Genomic DNA, 22,413 nt, shown 5'->3' with positions numbered 1-22,413 from the left:
TGAGACCCCCTCCGATTATACTTGTCAGATATCATTTGTTCATCATAGCCTCGCAACATTCAAGTCAGACTCAAACCCCTTTCCACCTCAAAAACATCCAGTGCTCCCTTCTGGCAGCATCATTACCATACTTCTCAATAATACGACATACTTCGACATGGCAAGCGGCCACTTTCTTCATCAAGACGGTTCTACCGATCCATATTTAATGCACGGAGACATGAATTTATATGACACCTCGAGCGAGTCTTCAGCAAGCTCACCACTCAACAGCAATGTATGTTCAGACTCTACCCATCACTTCCTTTCAGAATCTCATGCTTTCATAGACGTTTGATCATGTATATGGAAACGATCACGTATACGGAGGAAATACATATATGACATATCCATCATTTCCCATACAATATCAACCAAACGGTGTACCGATGGGATTGATACCGGTGGAATTAGATATCGAAGGCATTTACGAGGATCATGATCGACGAAGGAGAAAGGGTGGAGACGATAAAGTGGTTGCTTCACACGTGCATTCGGTAAGTGGTTCATCTATCTACCGAGCGAACATGATACTGATTCCACACAGCGTCGCCGAGCCCAAAACAGAGCTTCTCAACGGGCTTTCAGGGATAGGAAAGAGAAACACATGCGGGAACTCGAGCAACGATTGGAGGAGCTTGAAGGTCGTCACAGTGAGCTTTCGCGGTCATATGAGTCACTGCAAGTGGAGTATTCGGGCGTCAAGTCGGAATTAGATCGAATGCGTAAAGGGAAGACCGATCCCGAACGTTCGGTATCGGGCTTACCGAAAGATTTTGAGCAATCCAATCTCAGGGGCTGGGATGAATCCAAGGTGGAAAGTATGGATCCGCTACTATTCGACGTCTCTGCATTTTGTTTTGATCAGGAGGAGAGTGAACCGCAATCCAAGGAATAGGTTGTGATTGTTTCATTCGGGTGTGATTTCCGGCGTTGGTGACTAGGAGCATGGTTGTTGGATTGTAAAAGACGGATAAGACTGGCTCTTGGTCGGTTTGGAGGCACACTCTGCCATGAGGAGTTTATGTTACTATCTGCATCTATCATATGCTTCACCTGTATGTACTTTATATACCCAATGATAATAATCTCTCGCGTTTGCATGATGTCTGAGTTCGAAGCGATAAACCTTGATCCCGGCGAGACTTTTCGATTGCGCACCTCCGAACCCTCGATAGGACTTGAGATGGTGGTGCAAGAACTGCAAACGCACTGCCGTTGATAGCATTCTCATACGAACCCTGAATTTTCCAAGGGATGCAGTAAGCAAGCCATGGTTTTGAAGATCAATCAGATCAGATACCGTCGCACATTTGTTTGCAAAGATGCTATCTCAAGTCTCGAGGACATTGATATCACGACGTTGTGCTATGACCATTTTCATTTACTCCATACATGTGGCCTATGGTTCCAAAGATGAAGTATTGATGGATACTTCAACATGAATATTATTACTTGCTGTACCGTGATTCGTTTGTCTTGTACGATCTTCCCAATCGGATATCTGAGCCGTAGGCTGCAGAGATGTCACAGCATATGCTTGCTGGAGACATGCAGGAAACTGACAACTCCGCGATGTTAAAGTGCTGCCAGGTGATCACTCTCGTAGGCTCAATTCGTCCATTTGATTGGAGATCTCATATTTTTTTCCAAATTCAGGGTCCAGTGGTCTTAGGAAAATAGTAATGCTCGTGAAGATAGACTTGCTGGTAGTGGAGGGGAAAAACCCAAACCCAAACATCAAGATCGAATATCACAATCTAAATTCGATAACCGGATATTTCGAAACCCCAAGATATTCTCAATATTCAAATGCCCATTCGACAGTCATACAGCTTGTGGTTGCAGAGACTCGTGTTCAACACTCATCCCAGGTGACATAGGAACAATGGGTAAAATCTTGATGTTCTGAGAAGTCGAGGCTTGATAGACCATTATCGATAAGAACCTTGGAAGGATTATTACCCTTGGATTGGCTAGAAGAGATTGAAAGGCCAATCAACATTCCACTGGACCTTCTGCAACTCGGGGTAGCAAAGCACAACACTTCTAAATGTTGGCTTGTATGTCCGAGTGTTGATACTGCGTAGAAAGCAACTGTTGGTGTAAGGTTTTGGAGGTTGGTATCTTTACGGAGTAATGTTCCCAGCAAACGGATCCAGGAACGGGTCAAACCAATAATGCTTGATGTCTTGGCCCTCCGAATCATGCCTTCTTAAAACCGATGAAGTGAGTTGGTTAAACGTAAGTATCATGATATTTTCATATTAAAAATGTCCAGAGATTTGCAAGTCACCTGCTGGTGTAGCTAAGAATATCTCGGGACAATGTATTGATATATAATCGTTTATGCAAAAATGAGTTCTAGACTAACAAAAGCATCGGGAGCTTACCTGCCTGGTCGAAAGGGCCGGCCAAATTAGACTTTTATAGCCGTGGAAGTTTGTTGATGACGGATCTCTGGGGATGGCCATTCGGAGCCGATTGATATGTAAGAGTCTAGGTAATGAGAGAGAGGGAGAGAGAGGGACCATTTTCCGTAGCTAGATGGGCCCGATTCTTGTTGCCATTCTGTTGCTGTTGCCATTCTGTTGCTGTTGCTATTCCGTTGCCGTTCTCTTGCCGTTCTCTTGCCATTCTCATTTTCCTGCCATTTTCATTCCGTTGCCACTCCCATTCCATACATGTCGGCTGGCAATTGATTCCAAGACAATCCTCTCAAGTCTACCTGTCTACCTGCATATCTAGCCAGCAAACATGGAAAGGGCATACCTAGCATCTACCCAAGTACCTTGGTCGATATCATTCTACGTACTAGGTAGGCACTCCATAGAAAAAGCTAATAATTTCTCCGTCGAGACTTCTGACAGTCTGAGATAATTTCCTTACTCAGTTCCACCGGGATATTCTTTTGCTTTTGCTGAATAACACACATGTATTGACATCCATCGACATCCCATTGAACGCAAAACCACAATAAAGTGGACCCCTTCACCGAGCATTCTGTTTCGGTGACGCAAATTCCAATTCCACCCCACCATAGAAAAACAGAGCGAGCCAAATACATTCAATAACGTTTGGGTCCGCCCCTCCTTTTTACTTTACACTTCTTTCCAACTCTCTCCGTCTCTCATCTCTTCTTTCTCAACAACCTTTGGTCACAGAATTCTACAATCCTCATTATACCCAAAAGTTCTTTTTCATTTCATAGAATAGCAATCATGGGTTTCACAGACGTTGACAAGCTTGCCATCAACACTATTCGTGTTCTTGCTGTAAGTTGCTGTGACTTTTCCCTGTCTCTGGGAATTTGCCCCGCGATCGGAAACTCGAAGCTTCTTTCAAAAGAACACCTCAACGCCAACACCTTCAAAACAAATACTGACATCTTCTCTTCAAGGCCGATGCTACGTTCAAATCCAACTCCGGTCATCCCGGAGCCCCTATGTGAGTTTTACAAAGTTGGCACAAAAAGATACATTTGCTGATGAGATATTTAGGGGAATGGCACCAATTGCCCACGTTCTGTTCAACAAGATCATGAACTTCAACCCAAAAAACTCAAGCTGGGTTAACCGCGATAGATTTGTTCTCTCGTAAGTTATTCCCATTTATTAATATGATTGAGCCTTTTGCGCATCAATGCCCTTTGATACAAGAGGTTTCCTTACTGCATTGCATTTGAAGACGCGAAGCTTTATCCGGAGGACTACAATTATCATACTACTTGGGAAAATTGGTTGTAGCATGCCTTGGTTCTCACAGTCCTATTGTTCCCAAAGAAATCTAGCACCAAAATCTAAGATTCAAAAGCTAATTGTCCGAAAATTACAGTAACGGACATGCATGCATGCTCCAATATGCCCTTCTCCACCTTTACGGCTACAAGTTGTCCATGGATGACATCAAAGCTTTCAGAGTGAGTAGTCTTACGATCTGAAATTTCTGGCTTTTAGCTAATTTGCTTCCTCTCCAGTCGATAGATAGTCACACTCCAGGTCACCCAGAATCCGCCGATACCGATGGTGTCGAGGTCACCACTGGTCCTCTCGGTCAAGGTATTGCCAACGCTGTTGGTCTTGCCATCGCACAACACCACGCAGCTGGTGAGTTCAACAAGCCCGGATTTGAGCTTATCAACAACTACACATACTGTTTCCTCGGTGATGGATGTTTGATGGAGGGTGTTGCCAGTGAAGCCGCTTCAATGGCCGGTCACTTGCAATTGGGCAACCTTATTGCTATCTACGATGACAACCACATTTCCATTGATGGTGACACCAATGTTGCCTTCACTGAAGATGTCGTAAAGAGATTTGAGTCATATGGATGGCACGTCGAGATTGTCACCGACGGTGACAACGATTTGGAAGCCATGGAGGCTGCTATCAAGAAGTGCCAGGCCGTTAAGGACAAGCCTTCCATGATCAAGCTCAGAACCATCATTGGTTTCGGTTCCAAGCAACAAGGCACCCACGGTGTCCACGGATCCCCTCTTAAGGCTGATGATATTAAGCAACTTAAGGAGAAATTCGGTTTCGACCCTGAACAATCTTTCGTTGTCCCACAAGAAGTTTACGATATCTGCCACGAGCGTGCATCCCACGGTGCCGCCTTGGAGCAAGAATGGAACCAATTGCTCGAGAAGTACACCGAAAAGTACTCCTCAGAGGCTGCCGATCTCAAGCGCCGCTTGACTGGAGAGCTCCCAGAAGGATGGGAGAAGAACCTCCCAACATACTCCCCATCAGATGATGCAGTTGCTTCAAGAAAGTTGTCCGAGATCGTCCTCCAAAAGATTCACGAAGCTATCCCAGAACTCGTTGGTGGTTCAGCCGATTTGACTGGCTCCAACTTGACCAGATGGAAGGAGGCTGTTGATTTCCAACCACCTGCTACCGGTCTTGGTGACTGGTCTGGACGATACATCAGATATGGTGTACGTGAGCACGCTATGGGTGCTGTCATGAACGGTTTGGCTGCATACGGAACTGTCATCCCATACGGAGGAACTTTCCTTAACTTCGTTTCATACGCTGCTGGTGCAATCCGTCTCTCTGCTTTGTCCCAACAACGTGTCATCTGGGTTGCTACCCACGACTCCATTGGTCTTGGTGAGGATGGACCAACCCATCAACCTATTGAGACTTTGGCTCATTTCCGTGCTCTGCCTAACTGCATGGTTTGGCGCCCAGCTGATGGAAACGAGACCAGCGCAGCTTATTACATTGCCTTGACCTCTAAGACCACTCCTTCCATCATCGCCCTTTCCCGCCAAAACCTTCCTCAACTCGAGAACTCCACCATTGGTAACGCTATCAAGGGTGGTTACGTTGTGCACAACGCTGAGAAGGCCGATATCACCCTTGTTTCCACCGGTTCCGAGGTCGGTATCTGTGTTGATGCTGTTAAGTACCTCAAGGAGAAGCACAACCTCACCGCACGTGTTGTCTCAATCCCTTGTTTCGAGGTCTTCGATGCCCAACCCCAAGAATACAGACTCAGCGTCTTGCCAGACGGTATCCCATCTTTGTCCGTTGAAGTTATGTCAACCATGGGCTGGGAACGTTATACCCACGAGCAATTCGGTCTCAACAGATTTGGTGCCTCTGGTGCTTACAAGGATGTTTACAAGGTATGTTCTATTCTTCACATAGATTTACAATCAATGAATTGTGCTAATCCCCATTTTAGAAGTTCGAGTTCACCCCAGAAGGTATCTCCAAGCGCGCCGTCGCCACTGTCGATTTCTGGAAGGACGTTCCAAACATCCGCTCTCCTCTCAACAGAGCTTTCAAGCAACTTATCTAAATTTCTGGAAATAATTTCGCGATTGGTTTTGGGGCATTTTATGAATAATGCAGGTCCTGGGTGTAGTTCGCCAAATAGACTATGAAAATAAGCAAATGATTTATGAACGAACCATTAATGTTTACAATGTGTATCTGTGTTGCATTGGGCTTTTCCAGAGCTACTTGTGGTCCAAGCTCCTTGTCTTCATGAGAGTCTCCTATGATACCCCTCTTTTCGCATCTACATAATATCTAACCAACTCCCAATTTGCTTTTATAAGAATCTTGACCTCCACCCAAACGGTTTTGTTTTCCTCGATATGCATTATGAAAGCAGCCTCCCCTTGCCAGTGTATGTTCAATAATCTTCGTATCCGTCCAAGGCATTTACTTCACTTCTTCAAATGACTCAACCTTCTCCAGCCATGCTCTCATCCTCGCCCATCCTTTTCACTTTTGTATCTCTTATGAGCTCCCGTTGAAACCCATGCGCGACAATCTCAATTCTATGTGCCGCTTTCCTCGCCTCCCCTACATGCTCCGCTGTTCTCGCTACAACCGTTCCCACTAATAATGGAGCCTGGGCCCCCTCATCCCTTACATCATGGCGCTCTTGCTCGGAATGGCTTCCTTCAGTCGTGCCACTTAATGGTCGCATTTCCTCTCGGGCTGCAGATAGAATTTCTAAACTCCGAATGTTCGATACCCCATTCAGGTTTTCTGATCCATTCATTCGAGTGTCGTGTGCGTTGGTGTATGTAGATCGGCTGCGATGGCGAGTACTGGAGGTGGAATGGGGGGTAGAAGATGTAGGAGAAATAAAGGAATGCAGAAGGATAGGACCTGATGAGGCGGACTCAACAATTATTCGTTGCGGGGCTCCGAGGTTGAGATGTAGCGAGGCATTGTATGCCGAGAGAGCGGTGGATGTTAAGGTTGTGAGGGACTGAAATTGAGGGGGTTTGGCGTGGGAGTTGGAGCTGGAGGGGTGGGAAGAGGAGGAAGTTGAGATGAGGGGGGTAAGTGATAAATCTGTCAAATGGAGGGAAAGGTTGGGGTTGTGATTTGGATTGGAAGAGGAAGAGGAGGAGGAAGTCATTGTTGGTTGTGAGCGAATGTTGGTTGTACCCAAAGACATTGTGATGGATGGATGATAGATAGATAGTTATTTGGATAAATGGTTGTGTAACGTCAATTGATGATAACCTTGTTGGTTTTATTGTATTAATTGTATTATGAGAATTGCAAAGCCATACAAATGGAAATAGGAGACGAGAATCCCAATCTACCAAAACAATAGAATAATGATAACCAGAAAACAAGGCAAATGAGATTGAGATGGCAAGAAAAAGGTGAATGAGATGATAATGAGATAGGAAATTGATGATCAACTGATAAAGGAAACAGCTTAGAAACAAGGCCTAGGGCGACCTGGGCATACGCTATCTACCTACCTAGGTATCGGTCAAGATTCAGTGGTTCATTTGGGTATCCTTGTCGGTAAAGCGGGAGCTAAACTTAGCGTGATCCATGGCATGTGAAGGCTACGGAGGGACAATATTGCAAGCTGGTCTGAACATACCTTCCGTTTACTTTGAACCGTTGATTTTCAATATTGAACATTAAACATTGATGATTATTGACGCTGCGCACTTGATCAAAGAGTGAAGATATTCGGAAACTGCATCTTGATCATTGGATAACGAGGAATCCGATCCGACACGGAAATAATCGAACATGGCGGACGCGGAGGAAAAGGCCAAGGCTGAAAAGCTGGCTGCGGCTAAGAAGAGGGTATGTTGTTTTATTTGTTATGAGGGATGAGGGAGTGAGTTGTTGCAGTGTGAGGGTTAGAGAGATGTATTGGGGGTTGATAACCGGGGGAGATGGTGAGGATAATTACTTACTGTTGAGTGGCATTTAGGTTGAGGAAATGAAAAAGAAGAAGGCGAAGAAGGCGGGCGGGAAGAAAGAAGAGAAAGTGGGCGCGGTAACTGAAGCTTCGAAGAGTGAGGAGACGAAGGGCGAGGAGACGAAGAGCGAGGAGACGCATGAGACAATTGCTGCAGTACCGTCCGAAGCTTCGACTGAATCCCCACTCGAGGCTGCCGCCGAAACGCCAGTCGCCCAGGAAGATATAACAGTCGAGGATGAAAAGAAAGATGAGAAGGCCGTAGAAGCTTCAGAGACTAAGGACGAAGAAGAGAAGGTAGCGGAACTTAATTCAGCCTCGAGACATGGAAGATCGCCCTCCTTATCGGTACAATCTAAGATGAGGTCATCGTCTTTTAGACAAGCTGCGGGACCTCTTTCACCGGAAATTGCTTTTAGTCCTAGTGGTGATACGGCGCCGGATATTTATAGAAAGCAAGCTTTAAGAATTGAGGATTTGGAGAAGGAGAATAAGAAATTGAGTAAAGAGGCGGTAGATGCAGAGAAGAGGTGGAAGAAGGCGGAGGAAGAATTGGAGGATTTGAGAGAGGCAGAGGGGGAATCTGCCAAGGGAGAAAAGGGTACTGAAAATGGGAATTCAGAGGAAATTGAGAAATTGGTAAGTTCTGGGCCATAGCGCACGATTCAATTTGGGCTAATTGAACATTGTAGAAATCTGAAATCGCAGCGCTCCAACGACAAAACACACAACTTCAGGTTTCTTCCACCCGCAAACATGTATCTTCGCCTTCGACATCAGTGCCAGCACCATCGGAATTGGAAGCCGAGCTTCGTTCCAAATCTTCGACCATCGAGTCTATGGAAATTGAGATTTCTAATCTTAGAGCACAGCTTGAACGTGTCGCATCTGGATCGTCTGTGGAAAAAGAACAAATCACTGCTCTGGAGGAAAAATTGGCAAGGAGTGAGAAGTCGGCAGCAAATGCGCAACGGGAATTGGGAGATCTGAAGAAGAACCTCGAACGAACAACTGAGAAGGCTGTTAAGGAAGGTAGCGAACGTATATCTGCAGAAACCAAATTACGCACGTTAGAAAGAGAAACGGAGGAGGCCAAGGCACATAGCGATGAGCTTCAGAAGAAGGTGGATGCACTTGAAAAGAAAGTATCTACACTTACGACGCTTCACAAAGAACACGATGCCCGATCACAAGCTCAGAAGAAAGAACATGAAAGAGTGGAAAAAGAAGCATCAGACCTCCGAGCTCGATTCGCTACTGTCGAGAATGAAAATTCACGTCTCAAGGAAGAAAGGGAAAGATTGAAGAAACGGGATGCGCAAGGAATCGATGATGAAGGGGTTGATGAATTGGAAAATGAAGAGAGACAACGCTTGGAAAAGAAAGTCAGAGATTTAGAGGCGGAAGTTCATGAATTGAGAAGAGGCGTATGGAGGGATCGAAGAATCGAATTACAGGGTGAAGGAGACGATGGACTTACGAGTCCTGGCGCAAGATTCACAGATGTGGATTTAGGCGGAAGTGGAAGTCCTCATGCGAGAAAGAGCGGAGGTCCACAAGGAATGGGGATCGGGGATTATTTGACAAGTGGGTTTAATGCTATTACGGGAGGTACGGCACCGGTAGGACATGGACACGCAGGAGCAGATGAGGATGATGAATTGTTGGATGATGACGAATTCCTTGAATTCGACGAGGAAGCTTTCAGGAAGGCACAGCAGGAGGAGGCGATGAAGAGGATTGAGAGGGTGAAGGAGGTTAAGCGGGCGTTGAAGAATTGGGAGGGCTGGAGATTGGATCTAGTGGAGAATAGGAGTGCGGGTGGTGAGGGCGTGGGAGAGATTTTTGAGATTTAAAAAAAGAGGATTGTTTTACTTTATTTATCAACTGAGTGTTTGAGGCGAATGAATGAATGAATAAGCCTTGGAATGGAGTGATGAAAAACTAGGTATGGCAAATGGAGAATTTCAGATAGGAGGTTGTATGAGTGATCGCGACTGTATCAGTAGAAGTCGGTATGGTGGTATGGTATGCGAGATGAATGGATATGCCTCAGTTGAACCGTGTGTTTAAGTGATGAAGGCGAAATGAGGAACATGCGGCTTTCTTTTTCTTGAATCTTATATCGTATGGTATTGTCCATCTCATCCAAATGTTAACATTAAACATTGATGGAAAAGCTCGATGTGATCAAATTGGTTCTTTCAGAATATGTACTTGGAGTCTTGGATACACACGGTACATAGGTATTGTGATATGAGTACGTTCAATCCAAACCAATCCATATAATCAATAGAGAAAATCCAAACTCGTATCACTGCATACCTAGGTGCATATCTTTGAGATCGGTATTGGTGCGAGGCAAGCAAGAAAGAAAGAAAGAAAGAGAGAGTCTTTCCTATGGGGTTTATATAAACATATATACATATCTACCTAGGTAGGTAGGTAGGTAGGTAGGTAGGTAGTGATGTAAGATATGAGATGACATACCTAGCTCTCCATTCGAACACTCGGTTGATGGTTTAAGTAACAAGGAGGGCTTTGTTTGAAAAGTAAGTGAGGATGTCGAGATGTATGTACTTGTTGATCATATATTGATTCTATAATTTTGATGTATCATCTCATCTCATCTTTTGTGTTTAGATGATGTTGTAATTTTTGATTTCCATATTTGATACTACTACTACCTAGGTAAGCTGCTTCCATCACAATCCCATCTCGATTCCACTTTAGCTAGGAAACTCCTGAGTAATCTAGTCATCTCGCCTCCCTTCTATCCCCCATCCAATCTCGATATCCAATATCAAATATCCAGCATCCCAGGTGTAATTCCTGAAATTAGCTACTCTTTCATGTCATATCATATCATATCATAATATTTCCGAAGCAAAACAAAACAAAAAATGAAACGCGCCGACCATCCATAAAAAGGGGTATATCCTGAAGAAGAAGAAACAGTATTCTGTTCCCATCCTTCGCAACCTCCCATGCCTCCCATCCCATCCATCCCATCCCAATTTCCCGCCCTCCAACCTTCCTAACCTTCCCCCTTCCCATCATCAAGCCCCATTTCTACCGCATTTTCTCTCCAACATTCGTAGATTTCGTTAAATGCTGCTTCAAGTTCATGATGATGCATGCGTTGATTCTATTCATAAAAAAGGGAATTTGTATTTTCTGGTCTCTGTTTTCTTTTTTCTGTTTCTGTTTCTGTTTGCGTCTGTTTGTCGTTTCATTCCATTTCGTGTCATTTGCGTGTAGTCGTAGTACTGCATGTACCGTATGTTTCGTAAAATTCGTCATAAAAGCATTGTCCAAAGTCGTGCCCCGATTCATACTGTCCCTCACAAGGGCATTGATGTAGCGATTTAGATTCGTAATGTTTCATGTATGTGCAACGATACTCGAAGCCTCTGGCTCCCTCCGTCTTCCCAATCAATAATCAATCTGAAGTGAAACATCCAGTGATTCTCTTTTGAGATGACTGAATCAGTCATTTTTGAGAACCCGAGTCAATCTCCTTAAGGAAAATGAGCAAACTTCTCACTCCTCGGACTTCCGATCGAAGAACTTTGTTCCACTGATGCCCTCCTCTTATGCATCAATGGACTACTCTGTAACTCACTCACAACTCCCAACCATCCACTCCTCTGTGGACTTCCGGTCCCCTCATTATGTCCTATAGCATTACTTGTGATTCTCCTTAGCGGCGGTGTACGTTTGAGGTTCTCGCTCAGATTACTCGGAAGCGTCCTACTCCGAATAGGGGAGCCGAAGATCTTATCCGCATCTTCCTTTTCTCTTTCCTTCTCTTTTTCTTTCTCCTTCAACACCACTTCCGTTTTCGCAGCCACCATTCCCAGATACACGACGAGGAAACGCATGCGCAATAAATCCAATTTGCGCACTCGCTCTTCGAGATCCCGACGGGTCGTTCCCCATAATATCCGAGACCCGAGTTTTAACCTCTTGTGATCTTCCTTACTAACCATCTTATTCAAAAGCTCTCTTAAATCATCGCCGCATCTTTGAATCTCGCGTACCATGCCCGCTAATCGAAGTTTATCTTCGAGTTTGGAGATTCTGCTAATATCATGATCGTAAGAGGCGTTTTCTTGAACACTGGATTCGAGCACAGAGAGATAGGTGGTTAAGTCTTGAGGTGCGGTATTGTAGGCTGAGAGGTGGGTGAGGAGGGTTTGGACAAGAAGAGGAAGAGAAACAGCGGTCGCGGCGCAGGTGAGGAGAAGGGAAGTGGGCAGACTAGATTGGAGGGGGGACATTGGTGGGAGGGATTGGATTAATGGGTTGAGGGACATTTTGCTGGGGTGGTTGCTGATGATGTTGGTGATAAGGTGGTAGAGTGAGTTGTGCACATATTCAAATTTTGAGATAAGTATCGTCGCATTCGATCTAGACTGATAGAGAGTTTGAGATGAAGAAGAAGGGTGGTGAGGTAACAGAGATGAGATGAATAGATGTGAGATGGGTGAATCACGAAGTAACCTCCCTTAGCCGGATATCTAGGATAATCAAGAGAGGCAAAAAGTACAGAGGAATACTTGGTCCTGCGTACCTTGCCTAGGTAGTGTTTTCCCCTCCGTACCACTTTACTCACTTCCGTACATGTATGGAAACCAATAGATCAAAACGATCCAAAAACCAATGGATGGTGGGAAAATGAACCCTTGTACTTGCAGAATCATCACATGCGGCTTTTGAATTTTTGCAAGTTAACGGAGAGAACCTAGGTAAGGATCCTTGTGTGGTGGTGTGAGCCGATGTATGTGAGCGAGTTCTAGTTCTGTTGGGAACTGGGAGGAACTAGGTAAAGTGTAAGGTCTAAGGTCAAAGATGTGTGTAATAGATCGGTGTATCGGACAATTAGGACTCTGTATGATATTTTGTGATCCTGTTCCGATGGATTGAGCTGGTTGATTGATGAATTGCCTGTTAGTACTTCATGTTCGACTGCAAATGGGTATCTGGATACCTAGGTAGGTGTGTAAAATCATTCCAAAACGATGGCGCAAAGAGAATCTGATCAAGATCCAGATGATTGACGACTGACGACTGATATGCGATAAGAAAAAGGAAAAAATGACAATGCAACACAATCAAGAAGTGGAGAGTTTTTACAACATTTCGTCCCATTGTTGGCCAATTGAACCATCAATTCACCACGCGTGGGGTAGGTACATACAGTAAATTCATGTAAAGCACCATGACCTGCAGTAGAGAAAAATCCACATCTCTGAGTCAAATCCACTAATACACAACGACAATTCTTCTGCGATTTTGATAGGAAAGTTTCAAGATCGGCACAGATTACTTCACTTCAGTCCAGTCCATTTCAATATTATAAAAAGATAAACGATACCGTCGCCAACCATGGAAACCTCCAAACCAGAAATCTCCCCGCCTCCGTCTCTCCCCCACCTCTTCACATACCCCTCTTCCACCCCACCCTCGCTCATCACCCAAGGTGCCGAAGCTCTCCTCTACAAATCCACATACTTACTGCCGTCTCTACCCTGCGCACTAAAATGGCGTCCGTCTAAACCATATCGACATCCGATTCTTGATCAGCGGTTGACAAAAGCGAGGATATTGGCAGAAGCGAGGGTGTTGGTCAAGTGTAGGAGGGAGGGCGTTGTTGTGCCGGCTGTCTATGCGGTGGATGAGGGAAGGGGGTGTATAATGGTCGAGTGGATTGAGGGGGAGGTGGTGAGGATTAGATTAAACGAGTGGTTGGAACGGAGGAAGCAGAAGGAAGGGAATAAGGAGGTTACTGGGGAGGAAGAGGGGACTGAAGATGCGGTGGACCTTATGAGGAGGATTGGACGGGCGGTGGGAAGGATGCATGGGGTCGGGGTTGTGCATGGAGATCTGACGACGAGTAATTTGATGTTGCGACCAATACAAGTTGAAGGAGAGGAGATAAACAATGGGAAGGAGTTAGAAGGGGAGATTGTTATAATTGATTTTGGATTGGCGAGCCAGACTACAGCAGATGAGGATCGAGCGGTCGACTTATATGTGTTAGAGAGAGCATTTGGAAGTACACATCCAAGGGCGGAGGGGTTGTTCAGAGAGGTCTTGAATGCGTATGGAACAAGTTATAAAGGAGCACAGGTGGTTTTGAAGAAGTTAGAAGATGTGAGAATGAGAGGGAGAAAAAGAAGTATGTTAGGTTGAAAATTTACAATCTACTTTTGATTCCATAATATATCCAATATTTTTATTAGGATTTCTAGATATCTATCCATGTACTTCTCTTCGTCATCCACCAGCTATCCAAACACTACAATTTGCCAACCCAGTAATCTTGTCATTTCAAGTCGTTCCCGTTATTTCCAACACGCTATTGGAGCAGAAAACCGCAATTCGCCATTGCGCCGAAATTCAAACCCCTAATTGCACTTTTGATGTTCACTCTCTCAGTTCTGCCGAAGCGAAATATCCCTTATTTTCTATCACGCCACGATCCCGGACAATGGCGGTATATTTGACCACCCATTCCGGCTTCAAGTCACCTTTCATACCATCAATTCCCCTCTTAGATTCTGATAGCACACCAACGCCTCTAACTCCTTGTCCCAAAAGCTCCCGCAATGTGCCACTAGGCAGTATATCGGTGCAATCATTGTGAGTATAAAGTTCGATGTTCTCTTGTTTGGCGATCTTGAGCAAAGGCTGTGGAACTCTGCAACAATCTTTCACATTTATCTGATCGACTTGTGGTCGTACTCTGACGTTCCCTAGAAACTTAGCAAGTTTCGCTGTGCCAAATTCGGCCAATCCTAATTTCTTTACAATTCCTTGCTCATATAGTTCTTCCAATATAGGCCAGGTCCCAAGTTCTTCGGCTTCGTTTCCTTGTTCCGAGTTCTTCTTGTCTGCTTCCCATTCGCAGTCGCCGTCAAAGGACATTCCAGGAAATGAAACGATTAGGAGATCAATTGACTCGACACCCAATTCTTTCATTACCAAACTTAGAGCATCTTTTGTGTATTTTGACCTTGACTTCACATCCGTATTGGCCATATAAAATAGTTTAACAGTGATTTCATAATTCTTGGGCTCTTCTGCGAGCCCAGATAGAGACCAGTCTATGGTGGGTATATAAAAGTCATTGTCTTGTCTAGTTGTCCAAATGGAAACTGGCGGTCGACTCGGTGATCTATTCTCTTCATCGGATTCATCATGTCCATTGACTCCATTTGCATACGAAGGGGTGGGTGAATAGTCTTGCTGCGCAGCTAGAAAGTTGCTCCGGAGGGAGTTTGTAAGTTCAAGATTTGACCGGTCCGCGCCGGGTTTTCTAATGATGGAAGGACCTCCGACCATAATATTTCTAAATACTCAGTCAGTCAATTGCTTTTTGAGAGATGGGACGAGAAAAACGTACGACGTGGAAAGAATTAATCTAGTCATGATTATATCGAATTTGACGGGAAAGTGGGATGCGAATTCCTTTGGATTGATTGAAATGGGCAGAGGTATGATACAATTCTAATCGTACGGAATATAATATATTATAATATAGGGAAAAGAAATCTAAAGTTCTAGGGAAAAGAGTGAATAGGACCGAAGAGAAATGTACAAGATAATAAAGGATAAAAAGGAAAATTGTATTATTCTATCATTACTGTCACAAGTGTTTGTCGGTACTCGCTCACTAATCCTTCACTTATCTGCCCCTCCATCATTCTTTGTAAGCTTTTGCAAGCGCGGAGATTCCCCGAACTTTACTTGCACCCCTGCAAACAATTAACAAGGCTCCTCCTTTTGCCCAGACACGACACCCTCAAGGCTGAGATACCAATCTTCTCGAAAAACAATCATAATCATGGCCATCCAGTAAGTAAATATTTGAAAAGATGACATGAAGATATTTGGATTACGCTAACATCACGCAGCTATCTCATCTTGTTATCGCGGCAGGGTAAAGTTGTATGTACTTCTCCTTTCTCTGGATGAGAAGTAGCTCGAAACACACTCTAACTCTCCACAGAGACTCGCAAAGTGGTTTACAACATTATCGCCAAAAGAGAAGGCGAAGATCATTAAAGATGTCTCTCAACTTGTGCTGGCACGTAGAACGAGAATGTGCAATTTCTTAGAGTACAAAGGTCAGATTGGTTCTACAAACCCACATCTAGAGCTCCATGCTGATTACATCAATGGCAGATTCGAAGATAGTTTATCGACGATACGCTTCTCTCTTTTTCATCGCAGGTTGTGCCTCGACAGATAACGAACTTATTACTCTGGAAATTGTTCACCGCTATGTTGAGCAGATGGACAAGTACTACGGAAACGTCTGCGAGCTGGTAAATTTTACGTCTCAAGATGGAACGTGGCATATATACTAATATGGAGTCAGGATATCATTTTTAACTTCCAAAAAGCATATTTCATATTGGATGAGTTACTACTAGCAGGCGAAATGCAGGAGAGTAGTAAGAAGAACGTGCTTAGGGTGATATCAGCGCAAGACTCAATTGAAGATACGGAGGTGAGTGGTGAACATCAATTTGGGTCGTAGTGGTTATTCTGGACATTCTTTCACTTTACAACCTTTTGGGGAATAACATCATCCAAACTCGAATTTCTTTCATGCTGATTGAAATTTCGCAATTCCAGGTCGACGAAGAGATTACCAAGCTTATGTGAATCGGTGCTTTTACACATGTATTACAGAAATATATGGGTGGATGGAGTCTGGCGCGAAAATATCATATACCACTTTCAAGCAATTTCACGCGTTGTGCACAATTTCTAGTGATGGGTTTGTTTGCTAACTAGGTGATGGTTCCTCTCTCTAGGCCCAAGAAGAGGTGATGAGCGGACTTAGGGAGATTGGTCTTGCTTAATACCCCTTTTACAACTGCCGACCTGGAGTTGGGAATTCATGTGAATGGTACTGGCGTTCTTCTTAGGGCGTTTAATGGATGGTAAGATACCCAGGAGGAATCATAAGTTAAGTATGAACTACGAAATGGCGTTTGTGTAAGTTGAGTGTGGAATTGAATGCGCTGAGTTATTGGATTATCTCTAAGTTTTGACCCCTCGGAATGTTAATTGTAGTGCCTCTTGCTTGGCATTATTCCGTTTTTCCTCTCGACTTGTCTCGAGCTTGTCTACTACACTTGAGCTGCACTGCTACTTGGCTCGTAAGCCAGGTCGTCATCCATGCTCACCATGATACTACCAATGTAGCCATTCATGTCTCACAGATTGACCATGCTGTTTGTTACTAGCATGTAGAGAGTCGAGATTCCTGAAGAATGCTCAAGATGTGACCGAGTTGGCTGAGAGGCAATTCTTGATTACGTGATATTATATGTCATCATGTAAAACCCCTTTACGAAGTGAAAGCTGCAAACGTGCTTGATTCTTCAATGCAGATTTGAGACCATGACCCTCAGATTGACGGTCACCTGAACGTGATTCACGATACTTTTAAACCTTTGAATCTGTAACAACGTTCCGGAATCGATATCGATCTGTTCTTCACGCACGAGAATCATTTATTGGTTGTTAAGTGATAAAGGGACAGAGGTAAGATATTGATCTCCCCAGAATCCCAGACCAGATCAAACTTCATGATCCACTTTGTGCGACATCGTTTATCCATCAAGCTAATACGTATTAAGACTAGCTTATCAATCGTTTCGGTCACAATCAAGGTTATCAACTTGAGTCTCCACACTCATCATCCGGCTCACCCCATCCCCCCGAATCTTCTTCGGTATCAACAACCACACACCGTCTATCCCATTACTACGCATCTCAACAATACTTACATTATCAAATTTAAAATGACCATTACCTGCTAGACATAAAGTCTAGCTGAAGAACATCTTGATATCACCTCCGCAGCCAGCGCAGGAAGTATCAATCTTGCTTTCTTAGTTCACGCAGGTCCTACAAACACACCGATAACGGAACAAAGAGCGACACGTTTGGTCCATACTTCACCCCTAAACACTACTCTAAACAACACCATTAACAACACATCCATACTACACAACACACCGTCGCCAAAAATAATTATATGAGGTTTTAAGTACCTGGTTTTCAGTTCAACGAGTCTGAAGAATCATCCGAAAGGTTGTCTATCTCCACAGAATACTCGGGCTCCGTAGCCACATACTTCTCACTTTCTTCAAAGCGCGCGAGTCGTCATTCCGCCTTTGGTTCAATTATCCTTCACCACTATCCACGATAAGAACTTATCTAAATCTACTTTCATTCTCATCTCAGCAAAGATGAAGTTCCTCCCTTTACGCGACTTCGACAATATCACCAGTGCGTTGAATTTCAACACACCCGATTGCCACGTCATTGGTGGTTGTGATCTCTACACAACCAAAGCTGCTGGCTCCGACAAGAAACTATATAAAAATATTGAGAACTCACTAGAATCTCAATATGAATCTCTACTCAAACTATCGGCCTCTGTATCGCCTCCTCTTGATCCCACGGAAGCTGGCGTAAATCTCTCACGTTCAAGTCCTTTTGGGCCCTTGAGCCAGGTATCGAGTCGTCGAACCTTCGCATATCTCATTGCAACACTTAACGCAAGTCATCCTGACTACGACTTCTCGCACAATCTCAGACCTGCCGATTTCCACAAAGAACGAAGTTTGAAGACTGTTATCAATACCATTGATTCGACACTTTATAATCTTAGACCAAGTTCGGGTATGACGCTTCATGTCCCATCGCAGACATCTTATAAGACAACCTCATCTGCTGGTGCTACAAGTCAAGCCTGGTGTCCACAGATGTGGGCTTTGATTGATAAGGAGATGACCCTCAAGGACTGTACAGTCTATTCTTGGGCCCCTCCTGATGAACCGTTTGACGGTGAATTGGGATCTATTTGGAGTCTCAACTACTTCTTCTTCAACAAAGAGAAAAAGAGAGTCGCGTATTTCTACGTTCGAGCTGTCCCAGTCATGAGCCACAGTCCAAGTCAAGGTCAGGGCATTACAGGCCGAGAAGCCGAGTACAACGACGCCGGTGCAAACAAACGGGCTAGGTATTGGCTAGGTGATCGTGCCGATAATCTTATGATTGATCAAAATGGCGACGATGATACTGATGTCAACATGTGGGATGAGGACGACCAAGTAGACCCTGAAGAGGAATACTACGACGGCTATGATGATGAAGCTGATGATGAATTCGATGATCAGAATTACAAAGCACCTATACGTGGTGTTAGTGAAGATATGGCTGCTTCGATGGATATTGATTGTTGAACAACTTTTTCTTTCACACCTTTTTGCATTTTTTGTTTAGCAAGCAGATTGGCTGGCGTATTGGACAAGTCGATGGCAACGGCTTTTGATTTCTTTTTCTTTCATTTCACTCTTTCTCGTTTTTTTTGGTGATCAAAATACCACATCTGTATGTTTTGCTTTCTTCTGCTTCTTGTCTGTACTTGTGGGTTTTTTGGTCGGCTATCTGTAGGAACATGGGATGGATGACATGATGAACTATTCGGCATGGCGTTCGGCTACGGTTCGGTTCGGTGAGAGCGTACTGGGTTGGCTGGCGTTGTACCTATAGTTTTACTCCCTCTTGCTAGGTAGCTTTTGGGAAGGATATCGGTGGTGCGGCGGATGCATTATACTTGGATGGGTGATTATGCAGGCGTATGCGTATACGTATGCATAGTATGGTTAATACTTTCAACAACATGATACCGTGACAATCCAATAATATGAAAACAATTCTTCGTGGATATCCCAGGTTGCTGTGGCCTTGGTCGTATATTCTCCGACTATCAAAGTTGTCTCCTGTATATGCGAGAGATGAGCGTATTCAATATTCACATTGAAGATCTCTCTCGCTGCACTTGATAATGTTGGACAGTGGGGCAGTAACTCAAGTCTGGAGAGAACGACTTGGTCATGATGCTATCCAGTCCGCTTCGGTAAGGTCAAGTGAAGTGAAGTGAAATGAAGAGGAATAATTCACAAACCATTCATTACAGATATGAATCAAAAGAAGCATTCAATTCAGAATGTCAAGAATAGCATACATTCTAATAGTATTGTACCATATATCCTCTCGTGTTTTCATCTTGGCTGAATATAAAATGAAAACTTCTCTAAAACTTCTTTTTCTTCTTTTTCTCTCTCTTAAAAAAGTGTAGACAGATAAAACATCCCCTATCCCCTCTAATATCGGCTAGATCTACATCCACCAAAACACAAAAGCAAAAAACAAAAAAACAGGAATTCCCACGAGACGACAACACACGATAGCGCAGAACATTGTCGCGGTATGTACATCTGTAAATCCAGCCCGATACGCCTATCCCAATGGTGGCGCAGCGGCACTTCCATTGTTCGAAATTCGAGATGATGAGCGTAACATACGCTGTGAAATGGGGTATCATTCGCTGAAACAAGAGACAAAAGATGGAAAAACAAAAAGACAAAAATCTGACGAGGTGATTTAATGATAGAAAAGATTAGGAAATCAAATCAGAAATCGGAGATGTAGGTAGAGTAGGTGCTTCTTGTGGGGAGGAAGGTGAAAGATGGAAGGTGGTTGAAGGGGTGGTGTAAGAGTGTGGAAAGTAGAGGTGAAGTTGATCGAGGTAGAGTGTGAGTGGTAGAGATGGAAGGTTGAGCTACCGATGCGGGGGTAAAATAGTCTAGCATAACTTGTACTGTTGAAGATCTCTTCTCCCTATCGTAGAATAGGGATGTTGGATGCTAGTAGAGCAGAGCGGGCGAAACTATTTTCTCCCCCACATCTTCGCAAATCCACGCTGTTGCTGCTCGCGCTTGGCAGCACCATCTTGGAATTCGTCGCTGGCGGAGCTTCCACTGCTTTGAATCTTGGTACTGCGTGGGTTGCCGAATATCTTGAGAAGGACGGTCATAATGACGCTGCTCAGGATACTCAAACAGAGAATACCAATCATAACGAGATTACTCTTGCGGTAGCGATGAGGTCCTGCTTTGGCATCTTCGGGCCATCCGGTATAGAGTGCGTAGGTAGTAGTGATACTTCCGAGATTGCCGAGACCGGATACAAGAGCTGATGCGGCGGCAACGCCTACTTCTCCGTGGCGATGTTGGAAGATCTCATTGGTCCATGTCATGCAGATGGGGACTGTGGGACCAAGTCCATATCCGACCATAAGGAGACCACCGTAGCGTGCCCAGGGGTGAGAGACAGGGGCAAAGGTGGTGGTAAGTAGACCGGCAATCTGAATTAGTACTGCGGCGGAGAAGAAGAAAGCTCGGTACTTATGGAAACGGTCGGAGATTGGAGTGACCATAAGAATTGCAATGAGATCCATCTATTATTTGTCAGCCTCTAGTCCTATATCATAGCTTTGGTGCGTTTTACTTACGATCCAAATGGGTGCGGTGAGCAAGCTAAGAGTTATACCCGAGAAGGAGGAGTCGATTCCTTGTATAATGACGGTAGCGTAGAGTTGTGTCCCAATACCCACGCCAACAACGCCGAAGTACATCAGAGTGAGAGGCCAAAGACGCCAGTCAATCAAAACATAAGCAAGATCTTTCCATCCCCATGACCTTGGATGATAAACTCTTCTCAGATCCTGATAATGAATCTCGGCATCTTCCCCAGTCAATACCGGTGGAGTAGAAGGAAGCCATCTTGCGAGACCTGTGGGGACTCGTTCTTCTCCAGGGGGGAGTGGACGATCTGGCAACCACCAGAGAAGTGAGATACCAAGCACAATACCACAAAGTCCATACAACAAGAACATCCATTGAAAACCAACGAGACCACTAGTCCCATCCATTTTCTGGAAACCAGCGGAAACCAGTCCTACAACAGCAGCGGAAAGCTGAGATGCAGTGAAGTACATGCCAATACGCTTGCCAGTTCTTGAGGGTGGGTAGAAAAGCGTAAGATAGTAAGCCATTCCCGGCCACATTCCCGCAGTAACTACACCAAGAAGGAAACGAAGGAGCCTAAAGAGTATCAGCAACGAAATCAAACTTGATAGAAGGAATCAACCCACATCAAACTCCAAGCCGCCTTCACAGCCGCAAAACAAGCTCCAATAATACCAACCGCGAGAACGATACGACTCATCCAAACTCTTGGACTCAGTTTTGTCATGATCAAGTTCGAAGGTAAGTCGAAGACAACATAGGCAACATAGAATAAAGCTAGAGCCGTGGAAGTTTGCTTGGCTGTCAAGTTCAGAACTTGGGCAAGATCATGACCAGCCGATGCATTCATAGTTTGAGCAAGACCAACATTGGATCTGATGGCGGAACAGAGGAAATACAAAACCCAGAATGCTATATATGCATTAGTTGCTGTTTGCAAAAAGAGTGTTGTCTGAATTACCTGGAATAATGCGGCGATCGATTTTCCTATAATATGATGTCAGGATATATGACCTACAAACTTCCCATAATTCTGGAAATTATAGTTTATCCTTACCTATAAACCTTTTCAATCCTCTCGATATTAACCTCCTCATCATCATAAGCCCTCCCGGATTCATCGGCATAGACTTCATTTGCATTCAGACTTTTCCCATCAAGCTGTCCCTCATGTGTAGCTATGGTGGGGTCGTGATCACCAAAACTTCGGTCCCCAGCTTGTGCCATAATTCCTGTGAAGCAATGGAAACGCGTGCTAACAGAT

General features: G+C 44.4%; 11 protein-coding genes across 11 annotated transcripts; 6 read left to right on the top strand and 5 right to left on the bottom strand.

The window, feature by feature from the left end:
• Positions 1 to 157: 157 nt before the first annotated feature.
• Bfra_003433 (putative transcription factor bzip protein) lies at positions 158 to 937 on the top strand (the record flags this gene model as incomplete). Its single annotated transcript, XM_037333839.1, has 3 exons — positions 158 to 277; positions 330 to 536; positions 587 to 937. 3 exons carry the CDS (start codon positions 158 to 160, stop codon positions 935 to 937), a joined length of 678 nt encoding a protein of 225 aa, XP_037193926.1.
• Positions 938 to 1,106: 169 nt separating this feature from the next.
• Bfra_003432 (uncharacterized protein) lies at positions 1,107 to 2,248 on the bottom strand (the record flags this gene model as incomplete). Its single annotated transcript, XM_037333838.1, has 2 exons — positions 1,107 to 1,280; positions 1,988 to 2,248. 2 exons carry the CDS (start codon positions 2,246 to 2,248, stop codon positions 1,107 to 1,109), a joined length of 435 nt encoding a protein of 144 aa, XP_037193925.1.
• A 1,012-nt stretch (positions 2,249 to 3,260) lies between these two features.
• Positions 3,261 to 6,027, top strand: Bfra_003431 (putative transketolase protein; the record flags this gene model as incomplete). The annotated part of the gene is made up of 6 exons (XM_037333837.1): positions 3,261 to 3,314; positions 3,440 to 3,486; positions 3,540 to 3,635; positions 3,874 to 3,958; positions 4,016 to 5,674; positions 5,734 to 6,027. The coding sequence occupies 6 exons, from the start codon at positions 3,261 to 3,263 to the stop codon at positions 5,848 to 5,850; spliced, it is 2,058 nt and encodes a 685-aa protein (XP_037193924.1). The 3' UTR covers positions 5,851 to 6,027.
• Positions 6,028 to 6,240: 213 nt separating this feature from the next.
• Bfra_003430 (uncharacterized protein) lies at positions 6,241 to 6,930 on the bottom strand (the record flags this gene model as incomplete). The annotated part of the gene is made up of 1 exon (XM_037333836.1): positions 6,241 to 6,930. The coding sequence occupies one exon, from the start codon at positions 6,928 to 6,930 to the stop codon at positions 6,241 to 6,243; it is 690 nt and encodes a 229-aa protein (XP_037193923.1).
• Positions 6,931 to 7,568: 638 nt separating this feature from the next.
• Bfra_003429 (putative m protein repeat protein) lies at positions 7,569 to 9,599 on the top strand (the record flags this gene model as incomplete). The annotated part of the gene is made up of 3 exons (XM_037333835.1): positions 7,569 to 7,625; positions 7,756 to 8,382; positions 8,436 to 9,599. 3 exons carry the CDS (start codon positions 7,569 to 7,571, stop codon positions 9,597 to 9,599), a joined length of 1,848 nt encoding a protein of 615 aa, XP_037193922.1.
• Positions 9,600 to 11,264: 1,665 nt separating this feature from the next.
• On the bottom strand, positions 11,265 to 12,062 carry Bfra_003428 (uncharacterized protein; the record flags this gene model as incomplete). The annotated part of the gene is made up of 1 exon (XM_037333834.1): positions 11,265 to 12,062. The coding sequence occupies one exon, from the start codon at positions 12,060 to 12,062 to the stop codon at positions 11,265 to 11,267; it is 798 nt and encodes a 265-aa protein (XP_037193921.1).
• A 1,072-nt stretch (positions 12,063 to 13,134) lies between these two features.
• Bfra_003427 (putative serine threonine-protein kinase bud32 protein) lies at positions 13,135 to 13,941 on the top strand (the record flags this gene model as incomplete). Its single annotated transcript, XM_037333833.1, has 1 exon — positions 13,135 to 13,941. The coding sequence occupies one exon, from the start codon at positions 13,135 to 13,137 to the stop codon at positions 13,939 to 13,941; it is 807 nt and encodes a 268-aa protein (XP_037193920.1).
• A 234-nt stretch (positions 13,942 to 14,175) lies between these two features.
• On the bottom strand, positions 14,176 to 15,180 carry Bfra_003426 (putative glutamate-cysteine ligase modifier subunit protein; the record flags this gene model as incomplete). The annotated part of the gene is made up of 2 exons (XM_037333832.1): positions 14,176 to 15,100; positions 15,155 to 15,180. The coding sequence occupies 2 exons, from the start codon at positions 15,178 to 15,180 to the stop codon at positions 14,176 to 14,178; spliced, it is 951 nt and encodes a 316-aa protein (XP_037193919.1).
• Positions 15,181 to 15,595: 415 nt separating this feature from the next.
• Positions 15,596 to 16,422, top strand: Bfra_003425 (putative clathrin coat assembly protein ap19 protein; the record flags this gene model as incomplete). The annotated part of the gene is made up of 6 exons (XM_037333831.1): positions 15,596 to 15,606; positions 15,666 to 15,699; positions 15,761 to 15,878; positions 15,937 to 16,079; positions 16,133 to 16,264; positions 16,393 to 16,422. The coding sequence occupies 6 exons, from the start codon at positions 15,596 to 15,598 to the stop codon at positions 16,420 to 16,422; spliced, it is 468 nt and encodes a 155-aa protein (XP_037193918.1).
• A 1,598-nt stretch (positions 16,423 to 18,020) lies between these two features.
• Bfra_003424 (putative mitogen-activated protein kinase maf1 protein) lies at positions 18,021 to 19,019 on the top strand (the record flags this gene model as incomplete). Its single annotated transcript, XM_037333830.1, has 1 exon — positions 18,021 to 19,019. The coding sequence occupies one exon, from the start codon at positions 18,021 to 18,023 to the stop codon at positions 19,017 to 19,019; it is 999 nt and encodes a 332-aa protein (XP_037193917.1).
• Positions 19,020 to 20,509: 1,490 nt separating this feature from the next.
• Positions 20,510 to 22,376, bottom strand: Bfra_003423 (putative vitamin h transporter 1 biotin symporter vht1 protein; the record flags this gene model as incomplete). The annotated part of the gene is made up of 5 exons (XM_037333829.1): positions 20,510 to 21,079; positions 21,134 to 21,725; positions 21,776 to 22,061; positions 22,111 to 22,136; positions 22,207 to 22,376. 5 exons carry the CDS (start codon positions 22,374 to 22,376, stop codon positions 20,510 to 20,512), a joined length of 1,644 nt encoding a protein of 547 aa, XP_037193916.1.
• Between the last annotated feature and the right edge of the window lie 37 nt (positions 22,377 to 22,413).

This window comes from Botrytis fragariae (genome assembly GCF_013461495.1).
Source record: "Botrytis fragariae strain BVB16 chromosome Unknown tig00000045, whole genome shotgun sequence".
NCBI classification, from domain to species: Eukaryota; Fungi; Ascomycota; class Leotiomycetes; order Helotiales; family Sclerotiniaceae; genus Botrytis; species Botrytis fragariae.
This window is presented reverse-complemented; position numbering and strand designations above follow the sequence as displayed.